This window comes from Pithys albifrons, chromosome 10 (genome assembly GCF_047495875.1).
Source record: "Pithys albifrons albifrons isolate INPA30051 chromosome 10, PitAlb_v1, whole genome shotgun sequence".
Classification (NCBI taxonomy): Eukaryota; Metazoa; Chordata; class Aves; order Passeriformes; family Thamnophilidae; genus Pithys; species Pithys albifrons.
This window is the reverse complement of record NC_092467.1, coordinates 31,377,975-31,398,192: the sequence shown is the minus strand read 5'-3', so window position 1 is coordinate 31,398,192 and position 20,218 is coordinate 31,377,975. Positions and strand designations below refer to the sequence as shown.

Genomic DNA, 20,218 nt, shown 5'->3' with positions numbered 1-20,218 from the left:
TTCTAGGAATGGTTTTTGTCTGGGCCTGACACTGCTGTGTTATAGGGAACAAAATCAGCCTCTGGCATCTGACACAGGGATTTGGGGCTGCAAAACTTGAAGAACTGGTTGCAAAATGAAAACAAAACAAAACAAAGCCCCAAAAGCATAGACTGCTACAGTGCACTGCAAAGTACTGAAGTGGCTTTGCTTTTATGATGTCTCAAATGAATAATTTTCTACTGTTTTAACTATTTTTTACAAGAAGCCTTTCTAGTTTGTGTTAAATAGTTTTGAATCCTTCACACCCCTCAAATGTTAATTCTTGGCTTCAGAAAAGTAGAGGAAATTCTCAGGAAATATCTGGAGATCAGACATTTTCCCAGGTTTACAGCCTGAGGAGCTCCTGTGTGTCCCACATGCTGCTCACACTCCCCATTACCCTTTGGAAAGGTTTGTTTTCCAGAGGGGAAAGGCAGTCAAAGTGCTCTGATGTCAAGTATTAAAAAAGCACAATTATCTGCCAAGCACATTTCCATATTGTCCAAAACATCCCCCTTGGATGTCACAGCAGTGACAGAGTCCAGAAGGAAAGCAGGAGACGGGAAAGCAGAGATGGAAAAAAGCCTCTGGCGTGATTCAACCGTAAGATTCAGGAGGTGTGGAAACCCCAAGGGATAACCCAGCCCAGGCAAGGAAAGATGTAGATAACAAACGTGATCCTGAAGATCTTTGTGCACCTGAGTGACCCTGATTAAATGGGCTTTGAATGGTTTTTATAGTGGGAATAAAGCAAAGGGAAAATCTCTGGGTTTTACTGAAAAGGGAAATTTTCCTGATAGTTTGGAATTCCCTCTAAGAATTAGGATCAGCTCTTAAAATTTTAATACCTTTGTGATGGGTTCTGTGAGAGGGCTGCAATCACATTACATAAATATTTAGAGGGGTGCCTGGTGCCACTATTTCCATGGCTTGGGAAGCCTTTGCACTGTAGCAATTCATTTTATGGGAGCAGAAGTACTTTTGAGATCTGGTTGAGATAATGGAATAAGCTTTGCATATATTTTGCATATCATTTATTGAAAGCTCCAGACACAAGTCCTTGGGTTTAAAGCTCCTGGCTGAAACTTTTATTGACAGAAATCAAGAAATTTGTAATGTTCCCTGTCAGGTTTTCAGCCATCAGTCCCTTTCCAAGGCTCCTGTGACTGTGCTTGGACAGGAAGAGCTGTGACTTTTACCTGTGTAGGGTGGAAGACAGGCTGGAGAGCTGGGGGGTCTCACCTGGGGAAGAGAAGGCTCCAGGGAGACCTGAGAGCCCCTTCCAGAGCCTAAAGGGGCTCCAGGAGAGCTGGAGAGGGACTGGGGACAAGGGAGGGAGGGACAGGACAAGAGGGGATGGTTTCCCACTGCCAGGGAGCAGGGCTAGATAGGATTTTGGGAAGGAATTCCTGGCTTGGGAGGGTGCGCAGGCTGTGGCACAGGTTGGGCAGAGAAGCTGTGGCTGCCCCTGGATCCCTGGGAGTGTCCAAGGCCAGGTTGGATGGGGCTTGGAGCAACCTGGGACAGTGGAAGGTGTCCCTGCCCATGGCAGGGGTGGAATGGGATGATCTTGAAGTTTCCTTCCAACTCAAACCAATCTGGGATTCTATGGTAGGGTAGGACAGGATTTTTCATTTGGGGTCACATTCTAATTTGCAAACTGGGGATTTTTTCCTCCTGCAAAAAGAAGGTTCTGTAAAAGGCAGCCCTGTGTAGAGAGGCTGCCTGGAGCAAAGATCCAGCTCTGCCCTCACAGTGGGGTCTGTGCCTCAGAAAGCCCATCAGCAACCAGAGCTTCTTCCCAGGGAAATGCCCCTCACAAGGGCACAGAGCAGTGGGTGAGGGACCAGCCTGCACACCTGCTCTGGTGTTGGTGTTAGGAAGGCAGGGAGAGCTTTGCCCAACGTGGAACATCCCGTGTGGCACCTGCTCCATGCAGGTCTCCAGCACCCTCTGTCCAGAGTGGCCTCACACTGAGCTGTGTCCTTCCCTCCCAGCAGCCAAGCCCTGCACAAGGATTGGCTCAGCATAAATCAGCCCTAAGCACAAGATTGCCTTTAATATAGGGGTCCTGTAGCCTGGCTTCACAAATACCTTAAATCCTTCTCTTAAGCACTAATAATACTTAATAAAAGTTTTATGAGGAAGGTACATTTTAGAGTAAATTTTCATACCCATTTTCATTGTAAGAAGAACCTCAAGGAGCAAATGTATTCATGCCAGAAGAAAGTAATTTAGGAGAGTCACAGAAAAAGCACAGGCCCCCTATGAAATAGGATGAGAGCCTTGATGAGGCAAAGTGACCAGTGGGGATGGGATTCCAAAACTTAATTCACCATGAAGGGCTTGAGAAGGAGGCAATTCCCACATGCCAGCTAAGCATATTCCTCAGCCTGGAGGGTGAAGCAGAGCCTGGTGCCCAGCCCAGCCCTGTGTGTCCAGCTGGAGCTGTACAGCTGGACTGCTCTCAGGGCATTCCTTGGGACCAGCATTAGCCCATGTCTGTGTAGGTGGGACTGCCCAGGGAGCACAGGGGGTTGCCATCAGAACCAAACGCTTGGGTGGGGCTCCTTGGCCCAAATATTGACATCTAGTGCCCCTCCAGACAGCTCAGGGCAGCCCCTCCTTCCAGCCACTCCTCCAAGAGTGTCCCACTGCTCGCCCAGTGCTGTGTTTGGGTACCCCTGGCATCTAAAAGGGCACCAGATCCCTTTGCTGGGTTATCATCCTCCTGAGAATCCAGAGAAGAGTCTCCTGTTCAGCCTCCTGTTGCCAGCACTCCACAGAGGCTTCTTTATGGTTCCTGAAATGCTGCCCTGCTGTGCTCCTCCCTTCCCTTCTCTGTGCCCATCTGCTGTGTGTTGTCTCTCTGGCACAAGGAACAGTTGGAAACTGCTTAAAAATCGTGTTCAGATCCACTGAATAGTTCCCAGAGGGGAACAGCAGGGAAAGGAGCCCCTTTCTCCTCTTTCCTTACCAACCAGGGGTGTTGCAGAGCTGGTTCTTCAGTGCCTGGGCAAATGCAACATGCCAGTTGTTTATCCTGGTCCATGAGGGCAGCACAGGAACCTCTCCCTGAGCAGTGAACACCCCCCTGGATCCTGTGAGGGGCTGTGGGAGCCAGGATGGACAAGGGGAAAGGTGCTGGTGGGATGGGCAGAGCTGTGTGAGACACAAATTGGGGATTTCCAGGCTGGCTTTTTAAAGATTTGCAATAATTCATACATATTGGCTTGTCTGGGGCCCAAAGAAGGTACATTTCCTTTGAATAACTGAGTGCTGAGAGGAAAAGTTTGGGGCTGTTGTCTCTTTTGTCTTTAAAAGAACGTGCAAGGCACTTTCTCCAGGTCTAACACTTTATCCAGGTCTAAATTACTTGCTCCTGGGGCAGGTGGGTTTGTAGTGCACAGTTTTGCTAATGAAGTGTGAATTCCACTTTCACCTTGTTGGCAAAGACTCAGCAGGGCTCAGAGGATGGAAAATACTGCAGAATTTTGCATCTCATTGCTGTTAAAGTTATCAGAGCCTTGGAGAAACAGAGCTGGGAGGGCCTTCCAGAGTGTGCCCCCTGCCCAGTGGGGGCTGAGCTTGTCTGTAAACCCATCTGGAGGGGTCTGTGCCTCACCTGCCCTCAGAAACTACCAGAAAATGGAGATTTCACACCCTCCCAGGCCATTTGTTCTACTGCTTTACTCTCCTTAGAGCCAGCAGGTTTTCCCTCGTGTCTCTCCTAAAGCTCCTGGGCCGCAATTTCCTTCCATTAGGCCCTGCCATGTCCCTGTGGGTGAGATGAGAACTTTATTACTTTAGTTTCTGAAGCAGCTCTTCAGGTGCCTGGGAGTGTTGTCCTCACCTGGAGCTACCGTTTAATCCATTTTCAAAGAAATGTAGCCTGGAATCATCGTGTTGTCAGGAGATTTAAAAAAGAAAGGAAAAAAGGACAGGCCACAAGGAAGGAGGTGTTTAAGAGAAACCACCTGCTCTGTTTTGAGCAAATAGACAACTCTCAGTGGTTTTATATATGAGTAGTCATATGAATAGTCATGTTTTCTTCTGAGGTTTTAGATTGGGAAATTTTTAGGTGTTGTTTTTAAGTGCCCTTATAAACAGGAGCTCTTTCCAGATATGAGAGTTTGAAAGCTGCGTCTTTGATGCCTGAAATAAGGGGTCAGATCATTCCCTCTGGGTGTTCTACAGAGGTTCAAACAGCAGCATGAGGACAGGTGTGAAGCCTCCCATCATCACTCGGTGCCTTTGTGTCTTGCAGGAACCTCCTCTATGTGTACCCACAGAGCCTGAACTTCGCCAACCGCCAGGGCTCTGCCAGGAACATCACGGTGAAGGTGCAGTTCATGTACGGGGAGGATCCCAGCAATGCCATGCCGGTGAGGGCAGTGCCCAGTGCTCTGGGCAGGGCACCCGGGACACCCATCCCTGTGCTGAGGGAAACCTCACTGCAGCACATCTCAAACTAACAGGTTCAGGGGAATATAAAATCGCTGTGTTTCAGAGCAAGGAGTTTCTTTGTATGGAGTTTGAAAAGGAGCTGGAATTTTAACCTGAGGTTCTTTACTATAAGTGTGGCACAAGTTGCCCAGAGAGGCTGTGGCTGCCCCATCCCTGGGAGTGTCCAAGGCCAGGTTGGAGCAACCTGGGACAGTGGGACTCCTGTGACTCCTGCCCATGGCAGGAGTGGGACTGGATGAGCTTTGAAGTCCCTTCCAACCCAAACCAGTCTGGGATTCTGTGTGTAGTGGGTACCCCCTTGTGTTTGGAACAGCATTTTTGCTTCCATGCTGGAAAGATTAAAGGGGATAGACTTGTGTCCAGGGCCAGAAGTGATCCACACTCAGGGAGTAGCTGTGGAGAGATGGTCACATTGTCCAGTTCTTTGGTCACATTCTCCAGTTCCTCAGCTGCATCTGTGTGCAGGTGTCACTGGGGTTATTAAACTGTGACTCCAGTGACTAATTAAAACATTACCTGTAAGTGAAGGGGCAGGTAACAGGCAGATGTAGCTGCACAGATGCACACACTGGTAAATGGAGCAATCAGTGTCTCTGCAGGACTATGGAACAGATTCTTGGCACAGTTTTATAAGTAAATTCTTTCTTTTTTCTCATTTTGCAGGTCATCTTTGGCAAATCCAGCTGTCCTGAGTTTTCCAAAGAAGCATACACAGCTGTAGTGTATCACAACAGGTAAAACACATGACAGCTTGAGAAAGGACATGGCCCACATGGATAGTGTGGTACCACCCAAGGGAGGCTTTACCAGTGTGGAAGTGAAGTAACTCACCACTGATTCTGTCTCAGTGTTAATTATTTATCAGTGAGTGTCTGGGCAGTGACTGCAGTGTCAGTTGATGCTGTTCTTAGAATTTTGTGACAGCTGGGAGCCAGAGTCTTTGTTTGCTCTGGTACAAACCAGCCTTGTGTGATCCTGAGCACGTAGCCCAGCCCAGCAGGACCACAGTCCAGCTCTGAGACATCCCATAGTTACAGTCATGAAGGTTTATGTTATAAACTCCTGTTACATCTGCCTTGTTTTGCTGGAGCCTCTTAGACTTTAGTTATGAATGGGAAGTACTTGGTCTTGAAAATACTCCACTGGAGCTGAGGAGAGGATTGCTGGATCCAGCAGGAATATGTGATGGGTTTTGTAGCTGTGCCAGGGAGATGCTCCAAGGAGAGCTGTGCCCCTGGGGAGGGACTCCTGTGCTGAAGGTTGGGGTTGTGGCAGTCCCCACCTTGAGGGCAGAGTTTATTGAGCACTGTGTGAGGAGGGGGCTACTGCCTATTCCTTGTGAACTACAAGTTTTTCCAGTCCTTGGTGAGCAGAAAGTGAAGTTTTAATCCCTTGGGGTAGTCCATATTCTGCCTTCCCCCCAGTGCTGTAACTCAGGGGGTTCAGTCCCAAGCACGAGGTAGGAAACCACTGTTTGCATGGGGGACTCAGCTGGGGCTCTGCTCTCTGCACAGGTCCCCTGATTTTCATGAGGAAATCAAGATCAAGCTCCCAGCCACTCTGACTGATCACCACCACCTGCTTTTTACTTTCTACCACGTCAGTTGTCAACAAAAACAAAACACCCCCCTGGAGACTCCAGTCGGATACACCGTGAGTGTCTTTCAGGCCTTGTTTTGCAGCACAGATTATATTCAAATGCATTTGTTTGCAGTTTTTTTGGGATTACTGTCAGCTCATATCCACTTGTAGAATTTGAGACATGGGCAGTCAGGTCTGCAAAGCTGAAGAAAGCCTGAAGAAATGAACTGTTTTTGTGAATTCCTTCTCTTGCAGTGGATCCCGATGCTTCAGAACGGGCGGTTAAAGACGGGGCAGTTCTGCCTCCCTGTTTCCCTGGAAAAGCCCCCCCAGGCTTACTCAGTGCTTTCTCCAGAGGTGAGTTCCTGTTCGTGCTGGGAATCAGGAGGATGATACACCTGTTAAGCAGTGAGGGGGTGTGTGTGTACATACCTCTGTATGTGCATGTCCCTCTGGTAACTCTCAGGTTGTTTGTTTCTCAAACACTGAAGTTTAGACAGGTGTGTGTGTGTTTGTGTGAGGGCACATGGGTGTGATGTGAAACAGGAATTTGAAGAATTGGCAATTTTATTTGGAAAAGCCTTAGTTGTGCTCCCTGTCACATCCTCACTTCTTTATCCACCTGCAGGTTCCACTCCCTGGGATGAAGTGGGTGGACAACCACAAAGGGGTTTTCAACGTAGAAGTTGTTGCTGTGTCCTCTCTCCACACTCAGGTAGATTTTAGGAGCAGTCATTGCAGTAAAAGTCTTTTGACAGTTGAAGCACTGTCAGAGTTGGTGCTGTGAAGGGTGTGATAATCACTTGTAGTGAAATTACAATCTCATTTTCAGTTCTGAGCCAGCAGACCTGTTTTTCCACATTCTGCTGTGAGTATATTTGAGAAGTTCTGCTTAAAAATATGGGTAGTTTGGCCTTTATTCAGTGGGGGTGAATGGCCAACAGTGTTTTCAGACCTCCTGTTGTGTTCAATAAAACAGCTCTGACCTACAGCCCAGACATAGGATGTTTTCTTATTCCCTTTTCCCCTCTGCCTCTTTTGTTTCTCCCTCTGTTTTCCATCTGTCTTTGATCTGAAAAGAAAGATGACATTCATTTTGTCTAATCATTTCACCTTTGTTTTATTAATTCCCAGGATGTCATTTTGATGGGGTTTGCATGTCTTCTTTGTGCTGTAAATAGTAATGTGATTTTAGTGCATTTTGTCTGTTTTTCTGAGGTTGCACAGTCTGGGGGTCCTCTAGTTGTGCCCTGGCAACTTCTCAACTAGAACTGGAGTTAAATTGAATTAGATACATGGGCAGATCCCTCAAAGCTGCTGAGTTTCTGCTCATTGTCTGAGATTAAATGTTGAGATAGAAGAATGAGGGTGAGAACCCACCCATGAGGTCCAAACCCATAGAAAAAGGAGTTACTTCTGGAGCCTCTTGCTGATTGTTGCTTTTTGCTCATTGCAGGACCCTTATCTTGACAAGTTCTTTGCACTTGTCCATGCTCTGGACGAGCACATGTTCCCTGTGCGAATAGGAGACATGAGAATTATGGAAAACAACTTGGAAAATGAACTGAAGAGCAGCATTTCAGCTCTAAATTCCTCCCAGCTGGAGCCGGTAGTGCGATTTCTTCATCTCCTGCTTGACAAACTGATCCTTCTGGTAGTAAGACCTCCTGTCATTGCAGGCCAAATAGGTATTTTATTTAAGTTTTATAGAGAATTACATGGCTGAAAGTTTGACACTTCCAATTTTATCATATTTATGTAGAAATAAAGAAGTCCATTTTTATGCTTTATTTTAGTGCCACTAATATACCATGTGTCTTGCAGATAAAACATGCTGGCACCCAGGTCTGTGGTGATACACAGGGGCAATATTTAATATAAAGTTTCCAAGAGGGATTGGTAATTTGGTGTCCCAGCTGAGGCACCAGGAAGGAGCCTGATTTTCATGGACTGGGTGCTCAGCATGTTTTTAACTCTGGAGCCTGGTAAGGTGTCTCCGTCCTGACAGTCAGAAATTAAGAACTTCAACCTTATTAGTCACCTTGGAAAGTCTGGGAGTAGGTAAGGGAAAATACAGATGCTGCTGTTCCTGCAGCTGTTGTGGATCTGATATTTCAGTGTGAATAATCCCTCCTTTTGCTCCCTGATAAGTACAAAACCCAAATTCAAGTCAGTATCAGAACCTTAGCATTTAAAATAGCAGGTTTTGCTGATTTTTTGGTAGGAAGCCCAAGTTTAGACATGATGGAATATAAGTATCCAAGTCTGTTTCAAAAATACTTCTAAAAATATTTTCTTAAATACAATCATTATTTACTAATTTCGTGTTTCTGGGGAAGAATTTTCCTTGATTTTTTATTTCACATTTTAAAGCCCTTTCTCTCTTTCAGGGTTCTGGTTTAGTTTGTTTGTATGGAGCATGGAGGACATTAGTGACTATTTTTTTAAAATAAAATTTACAGTTTTCAGGTACTTTATCCTTAAACTGTTTAGAATTGATTTCCATGCTCATTCTCAGGGCAAATTTTTTTCATATAGCAAAAATGTAGATTTCTCACTTTCTTATGGAGATTTCTTTGTTCACTTTTGGAGCAGATTTTTTTCCAAACCAGAACGGAATTGTTCTTTTTGATACAGTTTATGTTTTGGCTAAGACTTAACTGGAGAAAATAATTAACTGAGAAAAGGTTGATAAATATCCAAAGGATATTATCCATCAATTAAACAAAGGCTTGATCTTGTTACCAGTGCAGTGAGTGACCAAAATTGGGCTGATTCCAGAAATCAGGGCTAAATACATTAAATTTGTTATTAATAACATCACTGCAACACCTGTCAGAATCCCAGAATCCCAGACTGAGTTGGAAGGACCCGCAAGGATCATCTAGTCCAGCTCTTAAGTCAATGGCCCACAGAGGGGATTGAACTCATGACCTTGGTGTTATTACAGCCAAGTTTTAACCAGCTGAGCTGATCTCAGGTGTCCTTCTGTCAGACTTTACCAGACCTGGTTCAAACCCCAGGCTCAGCTTTTGAGGAAAATGCTTGCTGGGCTGCACCAAAGTTCCACCATTCACCTTTGGAGGGGGGAGAGAGGGCACATTTAGGATTTTCTCCTGGGTCCTGCTGCAGTCTGACCCAAACTCCTCCCTTGTCCTTGCAGTTAACCTGGGCCAGGCCTCTTTTGAAGCGATGGCCTCCATCATCAACAGACTGCACAAGAACCTGGATGGGAACCAGGACCAGCATGGCAGGAACAGCCTCCTTGCTTCCTACATTTACTACGTTTTCCGCCTGCCCAACACCTATCCCAACTCACCATCACCAGGTAGCTCTTTGTTCCATTTTATTTCCAGTTGTCACAGGAAGGCAGAAACTTTGCTGGCAGGTGCTGCTGAGCCCCAGCACGTGGCTTGTTCCCTGCCCTGTAAAATTCTCCCTGTGAAGAGATGGGTTTAATTACTGGTAATCCTGTCACAGACTCAGCTGTGTGATGGTTTTAAATAACAGTGTCACTGCTGGAAGAGCATGAATTATGGCAAAATACTGGGGTTTTGAGGGTTTTTCTGTAGCAGGTGAGACAGAGCTGGTGCACTCCTGGCCTGTCATGTTTCCCAGTCTCCTTCACTAGTACTTTTATCCAGTTTCAGCAAAAGTTTTAACACTGGCAAAGGAATGTGAATTACTTGTCTGAGTACAGGAGGGAAACAAATGAGTTCCAGTCCTGCTGAGGACAAGGGATGTATCTACAGGGGAAAGAGGTGGTGCAAATGACAGGCACAGGAATGCAGGTTTTGTAAAGACTGTTGTGCACAGAGTGGGGAAACCTCGAGAGGTGTTGGGAAGGTTTTGTACTTAAAACTGTGCTCTGTCCTTTGGTGGTCTGGAAAAACATCCCTTTAGCTAAAGATCTACCTCACACTGGCTGCCTAAATCCACAGGGAGCTTCCTGCTTCCCACAGACCAGTGGATAAAACAGCTTTTGATGCCCATCCTGTTCTCCCTGCCTTTGAGAACCAGGCAGGGGAGAATCCCAGGATGTGCTGAGCTGGAAGGGCCCCATAAGGATCATCCAGTCCAACCCTCAGCCCTGCCCAGGCCCAGCCCCAGGAGTCACTCCCTGTGCCCCAGAGCATCATCCAAACCCTCCTGGAGCTCTGGCAGCCTTGGGGCCATGCCCACTGCCCTGGGGAGCCTGGGAGAGCCTTTCCCTGAGATCCAACCTGACCCTGCCCTGGCACAGCTCCAGCCATTCCCTGGGTGCTGTCCCCGCCCTGGCACAGCTCCAGCCATTCCCTGAGTGCTGTCCCTGCCCTGGCACAGCTCCAGCCCTTCCCTGGGTGCTGTCCCTGGTCCCACAGGGCAGAGCTCAGGGCCTACCCCTCCCAAGGAAGGTGTGACTGCAGGGAGGTGTCTCCTCTCCCCCAGCTAACACACCATGTGCCTGCAGTGGGAAGGCATGGGCAGTATTCCTGCAGCTGGTGGTCCTGAGGAGTCACTGGCAGCAGCCTGTTCATGGGGGAGGATTCCTGCAGGCTGGTTATCCCGAGGGTTGCTGGCAGTACCCTGGGCTCAAGGCTGGCAATACCCTGGCTCGGGGCTGGCAGTACCCTGTGCCTGGGGCTGGCAATACCCTGGCTTGGGGCTGGCAGTACCCTGTGCCTGGCAATACCCTGGCTCGGGGCTGGCAGTACCCTGGGCTCAAGGCTGGCAATACCCTGGCTCGGGGCTGGCAGTACCCTGTGCCTGGGGCTGGCAATACCCTGGCTCGGGGCTGGCAGTACCCTGTGCCTGGGTCTGGCTGCCCTGACGGGAGCTCCCTGCAGGTCCAGGTGGCCTGGGTGGCTCGGTGCACTATGCCACCATGGCGCGGTCGGCGGTGAGACCTGCCAGCCTGAACCTGAACCGCTCACGCAGCCTCAGCAACAGCAACCCCGACATCTCGGGCACACCCACGTCCCCCGACGACGAGGTGCGCTCCATCATCGGCACCAAGGTACGTGCCAGGGCCCTGCCAGCTGCTCCAGCCCCTGCCTCACCTCAGAGCCACAGCAGGGAGGGTTTGGGGTGGGGTACGGTGAGTTGTGGTGGACAGAAGAGGTTGAGACAGATTTCAGGATCACTTTCCTCATCAATTACCTCAAACATTAGAGCATCCACAGGCCGGCTGTTGATCCCCACAGTTTGGGATGTTTTTCCCATGAAAAATGTCCTGATGGCTCTTTCCCAGACCTGCCCTGGCAGTGCTGGTAACACTCCTGAAACTCCTCTCCTTGGAAATAGTTGCTGATCTTTCTGAGATGAGTTGTTGATTTCACCAGCGGGGTGCCTGGGGGTGAAAGTCCTCCTGGAGTTGTCTCCCCAGGACTAGTAGGACAAGGAATGGTTTTACTGCCTCACTTTGTGCATGGCCAGCAGCCAAATCCTCTGCCCAGCTCTGTCTCCCCAAACCTTGCACTCTGTGACCCCATTCCTCCCTCCCAGCCCAAGACTCTCCCTCCACCTCTGCATTCAGCACTGATGGCTGCTCAGATTTCTCTACTCCTCGTGCCCAGAGCAAGTATCTTGCAGACAGCAAGAACATTGCTGGTCCCTGCATGGCTCAGAGAGGATTTGGGGTGGCTGGTGAGAGCCACAGCCTGGCCAGCTCAGTGTGAGTTTGTGGTGTGCAAACTCTGCTCCCACACTGTCTCCCCACATCAAAAAGTGAGTTTCCAGTTGGATTCAGAGCACCCAGCATGGCCTTACCCTGGCTCTTGAAAGGCTTAAGTATTTCCATCCCCTGCAGAAGACCCTGCCCTTGTGGTGGCTCCCAGGGACGGGTGCCACAGTCCCCCTGAGCCCTTCAGTCCTGTGCCCAAGGCAGGGCTGGCAGTTCCCTCTCTGAGAGGGGCCCTTGGCTCCTTTGAACTTCTCTTTTTTTGTTTCATCTTCAAACTGTGGTAACTTCACCAAGATGAGACTCTTTCCCACGTCTGACCCTTCGCTCTTCCCACACAGGGGAACTCCTGAGCCCTTTCAAAGAGCTGTTGGGATCCTTTGGGATGTTTGTCCCCAAAGCCAGCAGCCTCACCAGCCAGGCTTGACTTGGCTGGTCCTGGGTTTTATAAGAGCAAGAAAAACAGAGTTTCATAAAGAGGTTAACAAATTTAAATTAATAACAACATCATTTGCTGACCAAATAAGAGGCTGACGAATTGTGGGAAGGCAAATGATTATTTCTCCCATCAAAGTCTGGACTTGAAGTCTTAAAATATTTTAAAGCCCACTTCAGTATCTTGCTAATTAAACAAGCCTGACCTTTTGTGAAATGCCATAGGCACTGGTGTGCATATGGAATTTACCCAGGCTATCAGGAGCTTAATGTGTGCTGGCTTAGGAATAATGTCACAATACAAAAGGAAGAGAGATTTTCTTCCAGAGATGTACTCCAGGCTTTAAAGAAAAATCTGTTCTGTGGGTAATTGTTGAGAGGAAACTTTGCTTTAGGGGAGTCTGAGATCAACAATTAACCTCAGTCTGACTGTACAGCCTTTTGGTTGAGTATAAATATTTCTGCTTGTTACTAGACAAAAATAAGACACTTCTGGAGATCTTGAAATGAGTAAAGGGTGCAAAAATTGCTGTTGTTTCTCTGAGTAATGGGTTAAGCACATACACCCAAATAGGGAACCTGCACTTCAAATTAATCTATCACAGGAAGTTTTCTGCTTTAAAACAAACCAAACTCTGGAGTTCTGTTGTTTGAGGGAAGTCTTCAGAGTCCAGTCATGAGTGATTTTTTATTCTAATGTAAGATATTTGTAAGTTTGGTGTATGTGCCTAAAGTCTCCCTTATCAGCTTCTCACTTAATTTTGAAAGCCGTTTACAGGATTTGGAAGATTTCTGTTTATTTTCATAGCAGAGTAGGTTTAGGTCTGTCACTTGTTTTGCCTTCACTTGTGAGTTGAAGCCATGTAAATTTTATTCCTTACTAAAGCAAATCTATTAAATGTCTGAAAAGGCCTATGGTGAGATTTTATGGTTGAAATGTTGGAGATGTGCTGGGAAAACCCAGAAAACACTGTGGAGTTTCATTGCTCCTGACAGTGGATTTTCACAGATGTGTGTTATGTTCCTGCACAGATTCAGCTGCAGGTTGAACCCCAGGGACACAACAGAATTTAACAGCAGCTTGGTGAACTTCTGGGTGGCTCTGCAATAAGAACCTCTTGTACTTCTTTTATTTTCCAGAGAGGGAAGAGCCTTTCCCTTTCCAGATTTTTACAAAATGACTTCTGCAAACACCGTCTGTGTTTAATGTTACCCTCACAACCAGAGGGACATGATGAGAAACCTGAGAGCAGAAATATGAGGGGGATAAAGGCATTTTCAAAATTAGACCTGATTTCACAAAACAAGAGCTTAGTTCAGCATTCTGCAAAGTCCTCTCCTCTTTAAATCACTGTGAGCAGAATAAAGCATGTTTATGGGGCTGAGCAGGGCACAGAGCTTTGATTTATTTCTGCCAAAAAGTAATTGAGATTAAAACACTCTCCTTATGTGTTCAGTATTTTTTTATTGGACATCTTAAGCAAAATTAAAGCACTGCTGAGCTCTGCCTAGAGGATAGCTCAGTGGATTAATGGTTTGAATCCCAGGTTCCAGCTCTCACTCTGGGTTCAACCTCCAGGTGGATTTTAGTTTGCTGAGGGAAGTAGGTTAGGTTGGGTGAACTTTGCAGCTGGTGATAGTCACTGTGATGAAATGGGCTGCACCTTTGCTTCCTGTGTTGGGTAAAAGCTCAAAATTGGCACAGAAATGAGGATGAAAATTCTTGCTCTGGTGAGGGCTGTCAAAAATCAATGTGTGGAATTTATAGGGAATTGTCTTTCTCAGAGCAGTTCCTGGGACTCGGGAAAATCCACTGCATCCCCCTGAGTGTTCCTGATTTGGGAGCAGCCTGGGTGACTGCACAAATTTAAATTTTCCCTCTCCCCTTTCTGAGTGTCTGGAGAACAGAAAAGAGCAGAGATCCACAGTCATTTTACCCACATCCTCCATTGCAGGGGTAGAATTGGGAGCAAAAACTAGATGAGATTTTAAAGAGCATGAGGATTTTTCAAATGTTTTGCTTGGCAAAGCAGGTTGGTTCCAGAAAAGGTATGTGCTTTTTCCTCCCTTTGCCACAGTGCCCAGAGGAAATACCTGAGTGTCCAAGTGAAATCCTGTCCACAGGGTTAGAAATGCTGGATTTTTACTCCATGAGTAGGAAACCCTGTGGGGGTTCACAATCAGCCTCTTCAGAGTTTCTCAGCATTTCTGTAGGACTTGTAGAGTTTATAAACTGTGGGCTGCCCTAGAAGTGCTGGGAGCTTCAGAGAGCATCCTTTGTGGTTTTTACACCCAAGCCCCAATTTTCCTCTGTCCCACCAAATCTCAGCTGGTTCCACAGGAATGGGTTCAAGGTGGTCACAGAAAGAGCAGGATTTTCCAGGAGGAGGATAGTTTTTGGGTGTCAGTCATTACAGAGAGGGCAGGCTGGACCAGAGCTGTTAGTGAGATTAATGTGGTGTGAGATTAATGTGTATAAGAGATAAAATAGTGCTCTGGAGTGCAATGTCTGGACAGGCACTGACAGTTCAGGCTGCTCAGTTCGAACCCTTGGTGTGCTTGCAGTGCCCACTTTGATTGCTTTTAAGGACTGAACTTTGACTACTGTATGGCAACATGTAATATTTCTTTCCTTTCCCAACTGCTTTCTGTTGCATGCCCAGGGTTTAGACCGCTCCAATTCCTGGGTAAACACTGGTGGTCCAAAAGCAGCCCCATGGGGATCCAACCCCAGCCCATGTGCAGAGTCAACACAGGTGGTGTCTTCGCTAGAGGTTTTTCTGCCTTTGTTTTCCCTGATGTTTCCCTGTAGAATATCTTCGTTTTGGTGTATTTTCCAGTTTTGGTGGTTTGTTCTTCCCTTTTTTTTTTTTTGATATTTATTTATGTGAAAACTTTTGAGTTTGGTGTTATAAATTAGCATCTTCTCCCCCACCACGCTGCATGAAAAACCTCCAGTCGCGTGACCGTGTCCCCTTCCTCCATCTCAGTGGTTGCTGGTCTGTGAAATGCAAATGCTGTGATTGCTTTTGTTTTCTTTTCTCTCTCTCTCACCCTAGTTTCAGCTTCAGGTGGAGCACATTTCTCAGTGGGAACATTAATCACAGCTTCATAGTTTTGTCCATGTTTGCCATTTCTTTCCATGTCATGAACCATTTTGCCATTTTCATCAAGCATTTAGTGCTCATCGTCCAGTAATCCTTCATGGCTGTTTGAGTGGAATATTGTGAACCAAAATTGATTGCCACATGTCAAATCCTCTCTTAAAACATGTAAATTTGAGCTGCTGGAGCAAGTGATTTGCCAGGGCCAACTGTATCTGTTCTGTGTTGCAAAGTATGAAAACTTTACAGCATCTTTGGTGAGAAAAAGTTCATTTAGCCCCCCCTTGCCTGTTGCCCTCCACTGCATGGTTGCCTTGAAAGTACCTCTCAGCTGTACCTCCTTTCCAGTTTATCAGCCTTCCCAAAATACTTAGTCTGAGTTTACTTGCCCTCGTGGCAAATGATTTCCTCCAGGAGCAGAACTTGAGTGATTTTGTCCTTCCCTGTGCCAGCAGCAGCATCAGGGTGGGATTAATCCCCCTGCTCTTGGCCTCTGGTAGATTGAGAGGTACGGGCTGAAATTCCAGTGTTACCTTCCTGATGCATGTCAATAAAATGTAACAGTGGAAAAGTTTCATGCTTTGCAGCATTGTCTTTGTGCATAAGAACATGCAGTTATTTAAATAACCTGAAAAAAAACCCCTATAATTTTGTTTAGACCCAACCTGTAAATGACTGAGAGTTTGAGAATGCTTAAAAAGGTGTAAAGAGAGTAAAAGGCTCCAGTTGGAACAGTGTTTTTGTGCCTTGTCCTTGAGCTGCAAACCCCATCCACTGCAAACTTTAATGTCCTGTCATCATTCATTCATCTCCACTCGTAGGCTACGGATCGAAGTTGTAATCGTATGTCTTCGCACACTGAGACGTCAAGTTTCTTACAAACATTAACAGGACGATTACCAACTAAAAAGGTAGATTTCAGTGGAGACAATTGATGTTGTGGGGCAGGGAGGTCAAGTCATTCTGCAAACGTGATGCAATCTATGCTTTTATTTGCAGCCCGATTTTTCCCACCCCCGAGGTCATTAGGAACTGCTGGTGCTTAACACCTTGGAGTATCCAGCTGTGGGGAATATGAAGTGTTTGGGAAGAATTAAATGAGCAGGAGTAGCTTGTCTTGAGTTAATATCTGTAGCGTTTGGAGCCAGTTTATTACTGGTTTTCAAAAAAATATGAACAGCACTGACTAGACGTGGAAATGATGCATTTTGTGTGCAAAGTGAGAATGGGCAGAGTTAGGGGGGTGTGCTGGGCTCAGGGGGACAGGTGTGGAGCCAAAGAGGGGACTAGAGAGGGAATGGGAGTCACTTTAAAAGTGAACTCCCTTAGAGGAGATGAGATCCTTCTAGAACAGTGTCAGAAAGGCAAAATTTCTGAGTTTTTGTGCAGTGAAAACGTGACCACTGCCACTGTCCAGTCTGGGCTGGTGTGTAGAGAAAAGAACTCAAAAAGCTCTTTGAGCCCCATGTTTCTTATTGTTTTCAGTCGTTCCTCACAGTAAATCTACATCTCTGTACAAATTGCTTTATATGTCCACTTTTTACTCCTTTTTCCTGCGAAAATCAGACCAGGCAGAAAGGTAGACTTTTAAACTAAACTAATTCGAGCACCAAACTTTTTTTCTTTTAATTATTATTTTTTGGGGGTGGGTGGAAAATTTTGTTTGCCACTTGAAATCCGATTGTGGAGTGAGATGCTGTGAAATGTCCCTCACATCCCATGTCATAACCTCATCCCTCATCCTTAGCTGGGGGTTTCTTTGAGGGTGCCACCACCGCTGTCATGTTCTCAGTTATTGAGTTGGCTTAACTCATTGTTTGCCATCCTGCCCACGGCCCCTGCTGGCATTTCCATGTGCCCTGTGCTGTGAGCTGCCCCGGAGCCTGGGCCTGACTGTGCCTTTGATCTGTGCAGCTTTTCCACGAGGAGCTGGCGCTGCAGTGGGTTGTGTGCAGCGGGAGCGTGCGGGAGGCAGCGCTGCAGCAGGCCTGGTTCTTCTTTGAGCTGATGGTGAGCAAAGTCCAACCCCCCCTCACCTCTCCGAGCTCTGCTTTGGAGAGAGCACAGACTGCAACCCAGTGGCTCTGCTGTAATTTATATTGCTGCAGGTGAAGAGCATGGTGCATCATTTGTATTTTGCTGACAAACTGGATGCGCCGAGGAAGAATCGTTTCCCCGAGCGGTTCATGGATGATGTGACTGCCTTGGTCAGCACAATTGCTGGTGATATAGTCTCTCGCTTCCAGAAGGTAATGGCACACAATTAAAGTGAGCCCAGCTCGGAGCTCGGGCTCCAGCCCTCCTGCAGGTTGGTTGCTGGTGCCTGGACTGGGAATTGTTTGAACACACACAGCGTTCTTCATCTTCTTTCCCGTTTTTCTCCTCCTCCTCTCCAGGACACAGAAATGGTGGAGCGACTCAACACCAGTCTTGCGTTTTTCCTCAATGATCTGTTGTCTATCATGGACAGGGGATTTGTTTTTTGCCTTATCAAGACCTGCTACAAACAGGTGAATGCAGATAAACATTGTGATTTAACTGTGAACCACAGCACAGCCTGTTACTCGTAACTTTCTTTGGACAGCCAGTAAAATATGAGTACAGAATTCCACTATTCAGGTCTTTTTAGAGCAAGCAAGGCATTCTCAGAGGTGATTTAGGGTTTACACCTCTCTGATTGCACTCTTAAATGTGAATTAGGAGTCATTCCCTTGACTGAATGGACATGCAGCACGAGGGAAGAATTATCCCCTCTGCTCATCACATTCAAAGTAATGGAACCAAATATGAGTGGGAGGTTTTGTGAGGGAGCTCAGACCGTTGTGGTTTGTGGTGGGTCTCAAGGACACAGTGACCCTAAATGATCATACTGACCACCAGGCCCCCCTTCCATCCTTTGGGCAATGCAAGGTCTCCTCCCATGCAAGGGGGGCTCTTTGTTTGCAGGGAAATCACCCTGAACCACAACATTTGTTTGACTACAAACATCCCTGCTCACTCTGTGTACAGAGGTGATAACGAGGTACCAGGGAGACTAAGCTGAGACTCATTTTTGCTGCAGTCTGAAATAGTTTGGGTAAGGGGCCAAAGGACAGCAGTAGCATTCCAGCTTGCTGCTTACTGTATATTACATATATTATGAGTATTTTATATATATAATATATACTGTGTGTCAGGCACCTTTGGCCTGTTCGTGCATCACACTCTGGTCCTGCTTCTCACAAATACCTGCTGAAATCAATATGGGTATAACAGAGTGGTTTGGGTTGGAAGGGACCTTAAAGATTATCTGGTTCCAACTCCCCAGTATGTGAAATGCATAGTCCTTCATTTGCTTGTGTGAATGTGACTGTTATGTGCAGTCAGCTGAGGAACAGGCATGGTCTGGGTGTTTGTGGCTCCTGCACATCAGGAACTGACTCTGTAGCACAGAGTGATGTGGGTGTGACCATTTAATGACACCAACCTCTCAGTTCCTTGCTTTGGGAGTGTGTTTGGGGGCAGCAGTCGGGCAGGGTCCTCACCTTTCATTTATACTCTGCTTTGGTGCTAACTGCAGTGTTGTGGGTTACATTTCCAGGTGGCCACCAAGCTGTATTCCCTCCCAAATCCCAGCAATCTGGTGTCCCTGAGGCTGGACTTCCTGCGCATCATCTGCAGCCACGAGCACTACGTGACCCTGAACCTGCCCTGCAGTTTGCTCACCCCCCCTGCGTCCCCGTCCCCATCCGTGTCCTCAGCCACTTCCCAGGTGCTCTGGGACCAGCTGAGACTTAAACCCATGCTCATATTTGTGGAAGTGTTTATTTAGAAATTAGTTTTTGCTGCCTCATAGGTTTTGACTTCTTTTGAGCTTTTATTATTGATAAAAGATTGCCCATATCCCTGCAGTGACCACACACTGACTTAGGGACCTTGTCCTCTCTCATACTGGACAAACTTCAATGAGCTTTTAAAGGAAATGCTTTGTCCAATGTTACCCTTTTCTGACCACACCAGGGTCTTCTGAGCTCGCTGTAGCTCAGTCTTGGCCTGCTCAGAAAAAGTAATTTGAATTAATGTGCTGTTCAAGTGAATTAATTAGTTGCAGAATCACGTAAACTAAATCAAATTAAAGCCTTCTTCAGCCTGAATAAGAGTATCCACGAGTTAAAAGTTTAACTAATCCACTCTTAAAGGTTATTTGGCTTAACTTCCTTAAGGCCTGCTCTGGGGGGAAAGCAATAACAGCAAACTGAATTAATGGAAGGGTTAATGAGCTGGGATGTCAGGGATCCAAACAAAACAGGGAAAAGGTGGTTTATGTGAGCCTGCCTTTGATTCTGCAAACTGCTTCTAGTGTATTCCAGAAGTTTTGACACTGTGCTTGTGATGCAGCTTCTAAAACTGTTTTGTTTTGCAGAGTTCTGGGTTCTCCACAAACGTCCAGGACCAGAAGATTGCCAACATGTTTGAACTGTCCGTGCCTTTCCGCCAGCAGCACTACCTGGCTGGGCTCGTGCTCACAGAGCTGGCTGTCATCTTAGACCCTGATGCAGAAGGGTAAAGCTTTAAATTCTTTTTCCCCAAAGAGTTTTCTGTAATTCCAAGCCAATGGTGTCTTCAAAGGAAGTCCTGGCGTGGCCAGAATTGATTGAAATGTGTAAGCCGTGATGAGAAAACATTTCTTTAAGAATCTTCTTCCTTCTCCTTGCCTCTCAAGTTTCTTGTTTCCTTATCCCTCACTCTGTAAACATGATTTCAGTCACATTTTTCCAACTGAGAAGGGAAAGAGGTTCCTGCTGGACCCCTCAGCTGCCACAGGGGCACTGATGAAGCTCTAAAAGGAAAATAGCTTTTCTCTATTGTAACAAGAAAATAATTTTCAGCATTTAGGAAGCCTCTGTTGCTGGTGGTTTTAAATGGTACAATGTGTTTTGCCTGTGGTTCTCCCAGCTCTTTTTAACCATAA

The 20,218-nt window shown here is 46.7% G+C and overlaps 1 protein-coding gene across 11 annotated transcripts in view; it reads left to right on the top strand.

The window, feature by feature from the left end:
• The window catches only part of DOCK7 (dedicator of cytokinesis 7), a 97,969-nt gene that overhangs the window by 50,858 nt on the left and 26,893 nt on the right, over positions 1–20,218 (top strand). For 5 of the 11 annotated variants that reach the window (XM_071565765.1, XM_071565764.1, XM_071565763.1 and 2 more), the window contains exons 15-29: positions 4,289–4,406; positions 5,152–5,222; positions 6,003–6,141; positions 6,325–6,426; positions 6,698–6,784; positions 7,526–7,757; positions 9,233–9,397; positions 10,896–11,065; positions 14,827–14,919; positions 16,089–16,178; positions 17,182–17,277; positions 17,376–17,516; positions 17,664–17,777; positions 18,848–19,018; positions 19,670–19,809. In XM_071565765.1, coding sequence (XP_071421866.1) covers positions 4,289–4,406; positions 5,152–5,222; positions 6,003–6,141; positions 6,325–6,426; positions 6,698–6,784; positions 7,526–7,757; positions 9,233–9,397; positions 10,896–11,065; positions 14,827–14,919; positions 16,089–16,178; positions 17,182–17,277; positions 17,376–17,516; positions 17,664–17,777; positions 18,848–19,018; positions 19,670–19,809 — 1,929 coding nt within the window. The remainder of the gene's footprint in view (positions 1–4,288; positions 4,407–5,151; positions 5,223–6,002; positions 6,142–6,324; positions 6,427–6,697; positions 6,785–7,525; positions 7,758–9,232; positions 9,398–10,895; positions 11,066–14,826; positions 14,920–16,088; positions 16,179–17,181; positions 17,278–17,375; positions 17,517–17,663; positions 17,778–18,847; positions 19,019–19,669; positions 19,810–20,218) is intronic. The other 6 variants (XM_071565769.1, XM_071565770.1, XM_071565772.1 and 3 more) reach the window with 3 other exon arrangements.